A 14,243-nucleotide genomic window follows, 5' to 3' on the forward strand; every position below is an offset into this window, starting at 1 on the left:
CAGATGAAAGAGCTGCTTTGCCTGTTTCAGAGGGGGTTAGGCAGGGGTTTGCTGGGTGCTGGTGGCAAGAGGCCAGGAGCCAGCTCGGGATGACAGGCTGCCTGACAGGTGCATTGGGCATCTCATGGAGCCATCACTCAGAGTGCTTTGGGTTGGAAGGGACCTTAAAGCCCATCCAGTTCCAGCGCCTGTGCTCAGGACCCTCCCCACAGCACTCAGCAGCTCTGCAGGGCTTTGCTTAATGCCCATCGACCCCAAGGAGCCCCATGTCCTGAGGCTCAGCTCCCTGCTGACCTCAGCATGTGCTGGGCTGACAGGGCCCTGGCCACAGCCCCTAATCCTCCCTACGTGCTGCTCACAGCCCTGCGGCCTCCCATGGCCCCGCATGTGGACACTGACTGCAGCGGGGACATGGCAACAGCAGCACCCATGGGATGGGTTTGAAGGAGAAGCATCAATATTTGCCATGGACAGGTGGAGGACGAGGCAGAGGGTGAGGGACAGCGTCTGCTCCCTCTTGACTGTGCTTAAGGCAGGTCTAATTGTGTGTCCCTGGCATGGGAAAGTCACACAAAGCCCATCGGTGTCACCTGCAGTGCAGTCACTGTTGAGGTGGAATAAAGCAACCTTGATTGAGGAGACAGAGGAGAGCCAGTCACATAATGAAGAGCATCAGCGGTGCTCATGTAAAGAGGGGCTGGTGTGCGTGGATGCTGCTCCATGCGCAGCCACAACAGCAAACTGGCACACAATAGGGACCAGGAGCATCCAGGCACAGCACTTGTACCCTGCAGAGCCTCTTGCTGGCATCCTCCAGATGCGGTTGCATCCCTGCTGCCCCATGGCCCTGGAGGGCTTTGCTTGATGCCATGATCTTGTTTTTCATGTTCACAGGGAACAGCTTCTGCCTGAGAGCTCAGCTCAGTCTCCCCTCGGGCAGGTTCAAGCCATTCCCCTTGGCCTGTCCCTACAGGCCCTTGTCCCAAGCCCCTCTCCAGCTTTCCTGCAGCCCCTTTAGGCACTGGAGCTGCTCTCAGGTCTCCCCTTCAGGAGCCTTCTCTTGCCCAGGCTGCCCCAGCCCAGCTCTCCCAGCCTGGCTCCAGAGCAGCCCTTGGAGCATCAAACCCCTCTTTGTCAAAGTCTCCTTTCAACCTTTAAGCTACTTCCCAGCTTCTGCAGCCACTTTCCAGTGTCTTGGTTATAAAACGATCACAGGTCCCATAGGAGGATTCCATCCCACCCTGCGCTCGGTGCTGCAGGGTGAATGGGGCTGCCCGTCCCTGCCCTGCAGGGACGTGTTTGCAGGCAGGGAGCTGCAGAGGAGCCGCTATCTCCAGCCCTGCGGAGGGGCCCTCGACAATGCACATCCCCAGGCTCCCACCAGGCTCCCTGGAACCAGAGCTCAGCCATCGGGTTCCACAGGGAAAACGGAGCTCATGGTGCCTTGTTCGAGATGGTGAGGGTGGAATGGGAGCAGTGGAACCTCGGGAGCACCGCAGCAAACTGCAGAGCAAGGATTTCGGGTGAGTGCCAGGTGCTAACCCTGTGGGTACCAAGTGCTCCTGTGTCTGTGCTGATGGTTTCCTTCCATCATCAGCATCCTGAGGCTGGGGTTTTACCTGATGTTGTGTGTATGTAAATGGAGTGAAATGAACACAAGATGAATGAATGGAGCCCTGTGACGGGGGAAGAGCAGAGTCCAGCATCGTGGCTGGAGCATCCCTGACATCTTGGCTCCAGCAGCCTGGGGCAGGAGGGTGAGAGCCTGGAGTGGATCCTGCCCTGGTGACCCAGTGCTGTGGCTGCTCAGGAACTCACTGACTCACACAAGGAAGATGTCCCTGCCTTGGGTTTTCACCTGAGAAAGTCTCAAGCTGACCTTGGCAATCCCAAACCCCCTTGGCCTTCACTGAGTTTCGGCTCTGGGGTAATGTTACCAGATTAGCACCTGCCAGCATCCTGCCTGGCCCAGTGCCACCCCCTCAGCTCTTCCTGGAGCAATCCCCACTGTCCCAGGACCACACTGGTGCTCCCACCCCAAGGGATGGAGGAGAAGGAAAGCTCCAGCACACCCACAGGGTACATTACCTGGGTCTGTGGGGCGGTGATGCCATGGGGGGATCCTTCTGGCTCCCATGGCTGCAGTCCCTGCTGCAGGATTCCTGTGTCTGGAATGATGCTCTGTGGGCTCCATCCCACTCAGGTCAAGCCCAGAGCCTGAACAAGGGCTGTGGAGCGAGAGGAAGGTCTGAGCACCCGCTCTGCTGAGTACATTTGTCCTGCTCAGCTCTGGGGGTCCAAATTGCTGCTTGCTGGGGTGAAACAGATGAGTTTGCATCTGTCTCCAGCACTGAGAGCTGCCACAGGAAGGGTGTAATTGGGAACAACATTGCTATTGACACGGATGGTGCTTAACATCCGCTGTCCAAACCTGGCTGAGCACAAAGGATGATGCTCAGCCCAGAGCTGAGCCAGGATGATGGGCATTAGGAGGGCTCTGGGCAGCAGCTACACCAGGGAGGAAACACTTAATGCCCCTCACATCCTGATATTAAGGGTCAAATCCTCTCTGTGTGCCTCTGTGGGGACCAGCAGTGTGATCCCAGTGCTGCAGCTCCCCGTGCCCCCTGGCTTCCCCCTGCCTGCATCCCCCTGCCAGCCCCCTGCCACCACACAGACCTATAGGGCAGGGTGCACACAGGGACATGCTGTGTCCATCCAGCCCCAGGGATGTGGGGAATGGCCACAACCACCCCCGGCCTTTGCCTCCACAGCTTCCTGAAGGAGGGATGGAAGAGGGGGAGCGGGTGCTGAGCTCAGCTCCCAACGGGCTCCCTCTGCTGACAGCCGGCCCTGGCCACCACTGCCCAACGGCTCCATAGGGAGTCCTGGCCTACAGGAGCACATCCACGTGCATGTGTGCATGGATAAAGTGGGTACCTATAAATAAAAATGAACGATTTAATTCCTTTCCTTAAAAAAAGGGATCCCTGGCAAGGGTTTCAGTGTGGGTCCTCACCAGTGCGGCAGGAGGTGACCCACGGCTCGTGCATGGGAGCAGGGCAAACTGAGGCACGCAATGGTTGCATCCACAGCGGCTGAGCCCAGGAGGGGACCTGGCTGGGCTCAGACCTGCGCCGTGGCCACCAGCCCCGCTTATCCCTGCAGGCCACACCGTGAGCACCGTGCATGGCGCGGGGCCACCATTCCACATGCGGGGCCATGGAAAGGCATCAGAGCATTGCCCTGGCACCGTCACCGCAGGGGATCACCCGCTCGGTGCCAGCGGATCAAGGGGAATGTTGGGAGAGCAGTTCTGGAGAGGTGGGAAGCAGCAAGTCCTGGGATGTGCAAGCAGCCGGTCCCAATGTGTTGAGTGGTCACTGATGGGGTCCTGGCTTGGGCAGCCTCTGAGGCCGGGGTGGCCGTGGGCATTGTGGGGTCCAGCCCGCCTGGGCTGTGCTTGCCTGGGTTCAGCAGCAGCTCTTCTTGGGCTTGTCGTTGGGCGTGAGTTTGATGGAGTCAGTCAAGTAACTCTCAAAGATCCCTTTGTACTGGAAGGAAGAGAAGAGAAAGGGTGAACGGGGCCAGCTGGGAGCCGGGCTGAGGGCTTGGGCAGCACAGCTGTGGGTCTGGGTCACTGCTAAAGACAAAACCTATGGGAAAGCCGCCTGGAGGAGCTCGCTTGGTGTGGGGACACGGAGGTCCCCATAGGAGGCCGCTAGAGGACAGTGCTGGAGCGCTGAGCGGTGCCACACATGGGCAAGGAGAAAGGGCAATTCTGGCTCTTTTCCAGCTGACTTAGGATCTAGTTTAAGCACTCGGTCACTGATGGGGTCTCTTCCCTGAGGCTCTCCCACCCGGAGTGAAAGGAGGATGCTCTGCACCAGGGGGTGGGCTCACCGTTGCCAGCGCCTGCTTTGCCAGGGTCTCGAAAGCCTCCACGACATTGATGTTGTTCTTGGCGCTGACTTCAAAGTAAGGGATGTCCTTCTCCTTGCACCAGGATGAGGCCATCTCCTTGGATACCTGCAGGAAAGGAGGATGGAGCCACCTCACAGCCCTGAGCTGATGGAGGGGACCCTGATGTCCACCCAGGCCCTGCTGCGATGCTTCATTCCTGGGCACAATCCCTGCTGCAAAGGGCAGTGGAAGGAAGGACCCTGCTTATTCCCTCCAAAAGGCAGTGGGAGCTCAGCAGCTCCTTGCCTGGCAGCCTGGTTTTTGTGAGAGCATAGGGAGAAGGTTGGCTCTGCAGGGCAAGGACCAGCATTAGGGTGTCTCAATCCATGCACCCCCCTTCTCCTCCACCCATACCTGCCGATCACAGAGGTCTATTTTGTTCCCCAACAGGACCATGGGGAAATCTTGCTCCCTTGGGATGACCTTCTCCAGAAAATCATCTCTCCAGTTGTCCAGGGACTCGAAGGACTCCCTGTCCGTCACGTCAAACGCCAGCATGCAGCCATCCGAGCCCTTGTAAAAGGTCGACACCATGGATCGGAATCGCTCCTGTCCCCCTGTGTCCCAGATCTAGGGCAGAGAAGGGCACAGGTACAGGCACACGTCACAAGCCCTGTGCCAAGGTAAGCTCAGGGGAGCAGCTTCAGGCAGTGCTGAGCTCCCCAGACTCAGGTGGGATTGCTCATGGATGCTGAAAATCAGGCTCTGTGAATCCAGCCCCGTGCCCCATGACACTGATAGCACCTGGGGACATCGGGACACGGGGGGACACAGGGCTCCAACCCCACTGCTCACCTGCAGCTTCAGGGAGGTGTTGTCCACCACGAGGACCTTGGTGAGGATGCTGGCGCCCAGCGTGGTGCGGTAATCCTCATAGAATGTCTTGTGCACGAACTGGTGCAGGAGGGAGGTTTTGCCCACACTGGTGAGAGGGAAGGGACAGAGAATCATGGAATGGTTTGTGTTGGAAGGGATCTTAAAGCTCCTCCAGCTCCAACCCCTTCCACTGGAGCAGCTGCTCCAAGCCCCTGTGTCCAACCTGGCCTTGAGCACTGCCAGGGATGGGGCAGCCACAGCTTCTCTGGGCACCCTGTGCCAGCACCTCAGCACCCTCACAGGGAAGAGTTTCTTCCTTATCTCCAACCTGAACTGCCCCTGTTCCAGTTTGAACCCATCACCCCTTGTCCTATCACTACAGCCCCCTGCAAAGCCAGGCTTAAGGGGCTGGTGGTAGCAAGGACAGGGGCTGTACACCCGCAGGCTCCCCTGCGCTTCCTTCCCATTGCCAGCACCACTCCTTACCCCAGCGCTCCAATGATGATTATCTTCAGATCCACCTTCTTGCTGGCATCCATGGACAGACCCTGTGGGGCAGGAGGGAGTCACAGAGCTGCAGGGATGGGGTCACTCCCCCTGACTCCCTGTGGCCTCTCCCTGCTCCCATCCCGACCATCCCCATGTCCACAACAATCCAGCACCATCCCGTGCTCACATCCCAGTGGTTTTGGGAGCAGAAACTCCCCGTGCTACAGCCTGGGCCTGGCTCCTGAGGTGCCAGTGCACGTCCAGACATGCCAAGCTCTGCACCAGAGCACAGCATTGAGCTGCTGCAGCTATTCCCTGCCTCTCCCTCTCCCTCGGAAGTGCCATCACACCCCCGAACCCGGCACACACCAGGGGGGGTGTGGGGGGGGCTGTGGAAAAGCACCTTTATTAAAGGAGTCTGGAATCCCCTGAGTGCCCCCAGCACAGCCCAGGGATGCCGGGAGCACCCCGAAAGGCTCCCCCAAAGCTGCATCCGCATCCCTGGTGTCCATCGTGCTCTGTGCCCGGCCGTTCCCTGGTCCCAGCTCCCTGTCCACGGATGGAAACGCTGACAGCCTCATCCCTGCGTTTTCCCCCATGCTCTGGCCAGCCCCGGCCTGTTCACATCCCCCCTGCCCGGGCTGTGGGGTCCGGGCTCTCCCACCACATCCCGGCTGCAGGCACCATCCTCGGCGCAGGCAACGCCTCGTGCCTCGGCACACACAAACTTTCCAGCCCTTGTGCCAGAATTCCCGGAGCCTCAGACCCAAGATGGAGTTTCCCAGCCCGGTTTTCCCTGCGGGGGCTGCTCCCCGTTCCCGTGCCCAGCCCCGAGGCCGCGGGGATGGAGGGCGCTGCGCTTACCTGCCGGGGCATCCGTGTGCGGGGCGGCCGGGGCTGGGGCTCCGCTGCCGAGGGGAGGGCAGAGGAGAGGGAGGAGGATCCAGGGAAGGGATTCCCGGCCGGGGAGGCGGCTGCGGGGCCCCGAGCAGTGACATCAGCACAAAGGGGCCGAGATGCAGCCGGAGCCGCGGGCGGGCGCTCCCCTCGGAGCCGGGATCGTCCTGCCCGGGGGTGCTTGAGGGCTGAGCCGTCGGCAGCGGCCCCGAGGGAGCCCCCCCGGGCTTTGGTCCCATTGGGATGGGATAAGAGGCTCTGGGAGCTGGGGGCAGCGAGGTGGGGCTGGGGTTTGGTGCCCAGAGGAGGGCAGCAGAGGAGCAGGGTCCCGTGGAGGGGGCTGTGGGCTCTGCAGCTCCTTTGGCCGGCAGCACAGGGGCAGGGTGGAAGCAGGCGCATCCGCAGCCCCACACTGGGCTTTGGCACCGGCTGCCCTCGGTTCTGTCGGGTTTTTCCCCGTGGGACCTCGGGGAGATTCGCTGCTCTCAGCAGCACAAATCCTTCTTCTCCTCTTTCCCACGCGTAATTCCAGGACCTGTCTGGCCAGAAGTATCTGGTTTTTCCCCCCACAGGGCAGGCGCTGGGAGGAGCAGAAGCTCCTGAGCTGCTCTCACCGGTGGTGGGTGAAGGCTGATGTTTCCCTGGAGCAGCTCTCTCCTACTCCCTGCTTACAGCCTGTTTCCAATCGGCTGCTTCACCTCTGCCCTTGCAGCCAGGCCGACCTCTCCTCTGATTGCCTGTGCCCTCCTTCCTCTCCTTGTGCCCCTCCAAGCCCTGCAGGATGGAGGTTGCTCAGCCGGTCAGATGATTGTGTCCCTCCTCGCTGCTGGGGATGGGCTTTGCAGTCGCGTTGCAGAGCTGGTGCCTGCAGCCACTTCTGCTTTTGGGCAGGAGGGGCTGTACCCAGCGGGGAGCCCAGCACAGGCTCCAGCTTCTGCTTGGGTTCACAAGAAAAGGGGTTTTCCCAAAGCTCTTGCTCTTGCCATGGCTCCTGGTGTGAGCGGCACCCGGATGGAGGCAGCAGGAGCTGTGGTGGAGAGGAGGTGATGGCCAAGACCCTGCTCAGCAGCTCCTGCAACCACAGCTCCAATCCTGCCCTGGTGCTTCACCAAGTCAGCACTTCTGAGGAACAAGAGCGTGGGTTTTGTGCCCTGTGACTATGAGGAAGGCCCCACAGCTGGGAGATGATGAATGCAGGCTGGAGACTGCCACATCCTGAGGACAGACTCATGTGGATGAGGAGGGAAGAGGCTGTTCCTTGCGGCTTGCAGGGCCGTGACAGTGAGGGAAGGGGAAGAAAGCAAAAGGCATTGGAAGGACTAAACTTCCCTATGGATTTTCAGGCACCTCTGCAGTAGGAGATGGGTTGTTTCCTATTGGAATGCTCAGTATTTGCTGGAGCAGCATCCCCTGAGCATCTATCATGTGTGGGTGTAGGGTTGGAGAGGATGCCTCAGACCTGCCAAGGTGACTCTGGGACCCTGACAGCATTGAGCAGTCCTGGACGAGCCCAGGCCTGGAGGCACTGAGTGGTCCTTGTCATGCTCAGGGAGCTGGATGCTCCTTTGTTGCCTACAGCGGTGGTGATGGGCTGGTGCCCAGCAGCACCTTGGTGTGCTAAGAGTTAAGCTCCAAGAGGGAGAGGAGACCTTTGTCCAGCAGTCCCAGCACCTTATCTTCCAGTGCTGCCTGGGGAGCGCGCAGCTGAGGTGAAGTCGATAGAGGAACCGGTTTCAGAAGCCATATGCTGGTCAGTGGCACAATCGATACCTGAGTAAGGCAGAGATTTCCTCCTGTTGCAGACCACAGCGTTTACAACCAGATCTTGATTTCCATCACTCTCAGACCCAGCCCTAAAGCCTGCTCTGCTCTGGGGAAGATGCAGCAGCCCCAAAGGCAGGAAGGGGACCCCAACACCTCATCCTCAACTGCAGACCCTGCAGGGCCTGGGTTCAGTGTTGGATCTGGAGGCACAGATAAAAATAACCCTGCTCTGTGCTTCCCTTTCTTGCTGCCTTCTGCGTGTGCCTCGGGATGCACCACTCATGAGCTGTGATTGCTTCTGCATCCCTTGCACTGGCAGCAGGTCTCAGCAGCCCTCCCCAGACACCCAGGCCTCCATACTCTCCATAGCCCCTCAAAACTGCCCACAATCCCCTAACCCATCCCTATGGCAGAGCTGTGCAGCTGCTTTTCCATCTCTGGCTCCAAGCACCTGCACCCACGTTGTCTTTGTGAGCTCCCCAAAGGATCGGAGCAGATTTCACTGGAAATCACTGGTTGTTCCTGGAGGTTTGTGGCTCAGAAACAGCCCCAGGGCCTCTCCAGGCTCCTCATCACCTTCTCCTTTCTGCTCTACCTGGGCAAAGTGCCCTCTTCTGTGCATGTGGAAATCCCAGCTAAGGACTGACCTTTCTGCTCCAATCCTGCCCATCACAACATGAGCACAGCAGGGTTTGGTTTATGGGTACTTTTATTGGCAAGTGCTTAAAACCCCCTCCGAGAGAAGCCACAAAGTAGATCACAGCGATGCTGAAGGTGTTTCCAGTGTGCAAGGAACCTTTGCTGTGCTCTCCAGCTGCACCCCTGGTGCCTTCATCACCTCCAGCCTCACTGATAGCCCCTGCCCTGCTGAGGCTCCGCTCCCATCCTGCCCCAGGGATGCTCAGCCTTAGGGGACAGCAGGTGCCAGCCCCACTCGATTGTTCCCACGGTCAAAGACGGAGTAAAACTGGCGGATGAAGACATCACCCAAAATCCAGAGGGGCCCTGCGGGAGGGGGGACGTCCATGCCCTGGAAGCCGCTGGTGCAGAAGGCCATTCCATCACTGTATTCCTGCAAGGAGAAGTGGAAAACTGGGCATGCATCCGCACGGAAACACGTGGGAATGGTGACCGTGAGTCCCATGCATGGAGCATGGAGCTCGTCACCCCCCAGGACACTGGGAACAGGGGGTGCTGGAGCTGCAGCCGTACCATGAGGGTGTAGGCCTGGGCGCTGAGTGTGTAGGGCAGCCCGTTGATGGTGAAGGTCACATTCGGCATCACGCTGAGGTTGCTGCACTCCACAGCGTACTGCAAAACCACCACAGCTCAGCGCTGCTGCCCCATAGGGCAGGGGGGTCCCAGGGCTTTGCCTCCCTCTGCTTCCCACCACTGCTCTCACCTCCCCATCCACAGGAGTGGCACCAATAAAGCTCTGCAATTCCTTTATATCCTTGGTGGGACCCGTGATGAGCGACGTGCCCGTGTCCACAATGGCCTGGCACCCGCTGGTGCAGAACGTCACTGCCCCCCCGAGCTGGACGCTGCAGGAGGAAAGAGAGAAGGAGCACGAAGGACTCATCCTGCTCTGTGCCCTGTGCCCCAGCCCAGCCCTGCCCTGGGCTCACTTGTCCAGCTGGATCTGCCAGTACCCTTGCTGGGTGACTGGCACCCAGTTGAGGGTCCCTGTGAAGCGGGAGGGATCGAAGCCACCAAAGAGCAGCTCCCCTCCCAGGGATGATTCCGGGTTCCTGGAAGGAGGAAGAGGAGAAATGAGGAATTTCCTCCCTTTTACTTTGCACACCTCATCCTAAGGAGGTGCATCAATACCCACTTGCTTCCCACAAATGCTTTGGGTCATTCCCTTTATCCCTGCAGCCTGTGATGCTCAGCATGGGACCAAACCAGAGCACATTTAGGTTGGAGAAAAGGCAGAAGCTGTTCCCTATGAGGGTGCTGAGGCGCTGGCACAGGGTGTCCAGAGCAGCTGGGGCTGCCCCATCCCTGGCAGTGCTCAAGGCCAGGTTGGGCACAGGGGCTTGGAGCAGCTGCTCCAGTGGAAGGGGTCCCTGCCCGTGGAACTGGATGAGCTTTAAGGTCCCTTCCACCCCAACCCATCCCATGACTCCTCGATGGAAATCCCTTCACTCTCTCAGTGACCCATTTTGCTTTTTGTCCCCCCAAAGCAGCGCCTGAGTCTCAGCCACATCCCGGAGCAAAGCCAGGTCCGTACGTGCTCAGGTAGACGGAGAACATGGGCAGCTCCACCAGGTTCTGAGCCATCATGTTGTCGAAGACGGGGGTGACACCCCCCACGGCCAGCGAGGGATAGGCCAGCCCCAGGATCCCATCGAATGCAGCATCCACAAAGGCTTTTCCCGGCTCGCTGACGCTCTCTGCAAACTGCTGGTTGCTCACGATGAGGCCCTCGACCTGCAGGCAGGAGGTGCAGTGCTGATGCTGAGGCTATGGGCAAGCCCCAGGGATGCTGTGCAGGGCAGGAGGAACCAAAGGTGACTCACGACCACTTGGTCGGATCCGATGACCCCCGTCAAGCTGCCGGTGCCGTACTGGATGGAGAAGGGTGTCCCCACCAGCTGGTACGTGCTGGATTGTGACGGCTGGAACTTGGCGTGCTCGGCTGGGGAAGGGACAGCAGCCATCAGCAGCAATGCTGTGTCTGCACTGCCACAGTGCCGGAGCCCTCCCCATGGCTGGTGCAGGGGCCAGATGTGGAGCAGTTTTCTCCCTCTGGAGTGTAAAGGGAGTCACAGTTGCGAGTGTTGGACCAGGGCTTTACTTAGATACAGTTCAGCATTTGGGGGCATTGCGCATGGCAGGAGGATGGACCAGAGCTGGGCTAAATCTGAACCTGGCAGTGTTCAAGGCCAGGTTGGACACAGGGACTTGGAGCAGCTGCTCCAGTGGAAGGGGTCCCTGCCTGTGGCAGGGGTTGAAACTGGATGAGCTTTACGGTCCCTTCAACCCAAACCATTCTATGGGTCTATGATGCTCTGACCAGCGCTCTCTGTGCCCGCCTTGTCCCTGCCTCTGGCCCCTTGCTCACAAGCTGCATTGTGTGCTATCATCTTTGCTTGTTTGTTTAAAGGCTCTCCCAGCAGAATGGCCCAACGAGCACGTCCCGTATCTCCAGGCTGATGGTGCTGGGTCCCACTGCTGTGATTTGCCGCCTGCGCCTGAGCAAACAGCCCCAGGTCTGTGTTATCTGTGTGTGCCTTGGAGAGCTGGGCTGGGTGGGGAGGTCCCCCAGGATCCCTGTGTGCTGCTGACCCCATGGCCTCACTGGGGCCACCCTGGGGCCAGGCTGGTCAGGGAGCCCCTACTCACCACAGGCTCTGCTGACGCAGTAGACAGAAGGCACCCAGAGGTTGGAGGAGCCGGTGTCAAAGACCACGGTGAAGTTCTGGGGGGGGGGTCCCGATGGAGATCTGCCCAAAGTATTCCATCTAGCACAGAGCGCAGCACAAAGCACCGTTAGACATGGGCACACAGGCAAAGGGCAGCCTGTGCTGGGATGTCGGGAGGGGACTGATGGGTGCGGGGCATGGCTGGCACCAGGGCACTGCCTGGTCTGTGACAGCCACATGGTGCCAGACAAACACTTAAGGGACAGCAAGGCAGCATGGTTGGTGCAGGGGCTGTCACCTTCCTGCTGAGCTCCAAAGGGAACCCTCATCACCTGGATGCAGAGAGTGGCAGGGGCTTTGGGGACAGGACCTTCGGCTGCTGGTGAATGGGATGGACCTGAAGTGGTCCATTGTGATGGAGTGCTCTCTGATGCATGCGATGTGTGTTAGCTATGGAGGATCTCTCTCCTTGCTGTGTGCCTGCAGGGTCGGGGGGTGCACAGGCAGCTCTTGCCATGAATGTGCTTCCTTGTCCCTTGTCATCACCACATTCCAAGGCACAAAGGCGCAGGCAGGGACATGTCAGGACAATCCTGCAGCGTGCTCTTTGAGCAGAAGGGAACATGGGGGGAAGCCATTGGGCACTGGGGAACCCCCATGTGCACTAATGTGTTTCTGGGGCTCAGCACCCGCAGCGCTCGGTGCTCACATCCAGGTAGTTGATGAGGGGCTCGTTGGTGTCCATGAAGGCAGCGCAGTCCTCGCTGTACTGCACCATGTCCAGCCTGTGGGCTTTCCAGAAGTGGGAGAGCTGCCCACGGTCCCGCAGCAGCTTCCGCAGGGAGCGCTGCCTCCTCAGCGTCACCCTGCAGGAGCAATGGTCCTGGTCACCCACCCCGGTCCCTGTGCCCACCCTGAGGGTCCCAGCACCACCGGGATGTGGGTCCAGCATCCCCCACCGCAATGCTTTCTACAGAGTGAGATGCAGGGATTTGATCTGCTTTAGGAGGCAGCAAATTGAGGGTAAAGCTGACAGGAGAGCTCAAACACCCAGCGCTGGCCTGCTCACAGCCATAGCATGGCCAGGAGCTCAATGGCACTGATGGGGAAGGACCTTCAGGCTGGGGGAGCAGACGAGGACCAAGGAGAATTCACGCTGGTGTTTTCTGCCCTGTCTGCTTGCAGAGACCTCATCCTGCAGCCCACTGCTGCTGATGGGTCTGCTCAGCAGGATGGAGACAGTCACGGAGCTGCTGCACTGATGGGAGCAGAGCAGCACAGAGCCGCATGGTCCCTGCACGGGTGTCTGTGCTGGGGGACCTCATCCATCACAGAGCCCCTTCGAGAGCACCCTGGGGACCCCCCCTTACCTTTTCAAGCCGGTGGCCAGGGAGAGGCAGAGCAGGGCGAGCAGGAGGAGCTGCCTCATCTCAGCGGGTTGGCAGCAGCGCCGGGCTCTGCGGCAGCACCGCGGCGTTGTTCTTATACCAACATCACACCCTGGCCTCGGCGCGGTGATAACAACCCTCTGCGAGTCAACACCGGCCCTGGCAGCAGAATGAATCATGGCCACGGCCCAGGCGAGGCAGAGCGGGCGCTGCGGGGTCAAGTTTGCTTTAGTGGGCGAGGGGCTGGTGCTGGAGGAGCAGGGCAGCCTATGGGGATGGGAGGGATGGAGCAGGATGGGGTCCCCATCCCAGCCCTGGCCCCTCACCCTTTGCAGTCACTCAGCCTAGCTGAGCTGGTGGAATGCTTCTGGGGAGTGTTCCCCCTTTCCTTTACCCTGCCCATGGCCATGCAGGTGCCCACATCCCAGCATAGAATCCCAGACTGGTTTGTGTTGGAAGTGTGTTATCCACTTCCCTTACAAGACGCAGTTGGATGTGACAGCCTCCCTTCTTGTCCTCATCACATATTCATAGAAGGGGTTGAAAACCAAACCCTTCCTAAAACAAAAGCCATTGCAAGTGCCAAGATCAGCTGAAAGCAGCAAGTGGATTGTCACAGACATGGTTTATAAGCCAAAAATCCTATAAGCAAATCCAGCCTGAAGGGTTGCTGGGCTTCGGAGATAAATGTGAGTGGGAGCTACAGGACAAACAAGCCGAGTACTTGAAGCAAAATAGTTTATTTAGTGGAAAAAAACCCCAAATTGGATCATCATAATCTGCAGACTGGGGACAGTTGATTCAGCATTAAATTATGGAGATGAAAGAAAGAGGCAAGAAGAAGTTTAGAAGAAGCAAATCTATTTTAACCTGGATTTAGCTCTTTTAAAAGTGATTTTGAACCCCAGACTCTTAGGGGCAAATCTGTGGATAGTCCTGTGGTGCTTCCAGGCAGCAGCAGTGCTGAAGTGTATTTAAAGGGATGGCACAAAGGGGAGACTGGGATGAGCTCTTAGGCAGAAGCTGTTCCCTGTGAGGGTGCTGAGGCGCTGGCACAGGGTGCCCAGAGAAGCTGTGGCTGCCCCATCCCTGGCAGTGTTCAAGGCCAGGTTGGACACAGGGGCTTGGAGCAGCTGCTCCAGTGGAAGGGGTTGGAGCTGGAGGAGCTTTGAGGTCCCTTCCAACCCAAACCATTCCATGATTCTATGGTACCCATCCAGATTTACATCCTTGTCCTTGGATGCACTAGAAACAGGTGATGAAATCAGTTATGCACCGGGTGTGGGAACCCGCCTCTCCCCATTGGGTGCACAGTGCTTTAACTGAAGGAGAGCTCCTCTCGGGTTCGAGCTGTGCTACCTCTGCTCTTGTTTTACATTTCCTTCAGTTCAGCCACTTCCACGGTCAGCTCCGAGTGACTCAGCTCATGCCTGAGCAGCCTCTGGGGCAGCCCTGTCTGCTCTTTCACCACAGGCTTCCACCTCCTCATCTCTTTATCCATCACTGGAAGCACAAGACCCTGCAGCAGCAGCGCTCGCTCTCCAACAACTGCAACCAG

General features: G+C 58.8%; 2 protein-coding genes across 3 annotated transcripts; both read right to left on the reverse strand.

The window, feature by feature from the left end:
- Positions 1–2,947: 2,947 nt before the first annotated feature.
- RAB7B (RAB7B, member RAS oncogene family) lies at positions 2,948–6,248 on the reverse strand. 2 transcript variants are annotated; one of them, XM_034069794.1, is made up of 6 exons: positions 6,133–6,248; positions 5,266–5,327; positions 4,759–4,885; positions 4,318–4,476; positions 3,904–4,029; positions 2,948–3,554 (listed from the first exon to the last, which is right to left on the reverse strand). In XM_034069794.1, exons 1-6 carry the CDS (start codon positions 6,142–6,144, stop codon positions 3,474–3,476), a joined length of 567 nt encoding a protein of 188 aa, XP_033925685.1. In that variant the 5' UTR covers positions 6,145–6,248; the 3' UTR covers positions 2,948–3,473. The 2 variants fall into 2 exon arrangements, with proteins under 2 accessions (XP_033925685.1, XP_033925683.1); XM_034069792.1 differs by having other exon boundaries at positions 4,318–4,533.
- A 2,420-nt stretch (positions 6,249–8,668) lies between these two features.
- CTSE (cathepsin E) lies at positions 8,669–11,396 on the reverse strand. The gene is given in 8 exon segments (XM_034069779.1): positions 8,669–9,001; positions 9,142–9,240; positions 9,332–9,473; positions 9,558–9,680; positions 10,163–10,446; positions 10,449–10,570; positions 11,278–11,362; positions 11,364–11,396. Coding segments are annotated over 8 exon segments (1,053 nt in total). The 3' UTR covers positions 8,669–8,836.
- Between the last annotated feature and the right edge of the window lie 2,847 nt (positions 11,397–14,243).

The sequence above is a fragment of the Melopsittacus undulatus genome, chromosome 16 (genome assembly GCF_012275295.1).
Source record: "Melopsittacus undulatus isolate bMelUnd1 chromosome 16, bMelUnd1.mat.Z, whole genome shotgun sequence".
Lineage (NCBI taxonomy): Eukaryota > Metazoa > Chordata > Aves > Psittaciformes > Psittaculidae > Melopsittacus > Melopsittacus undulatus.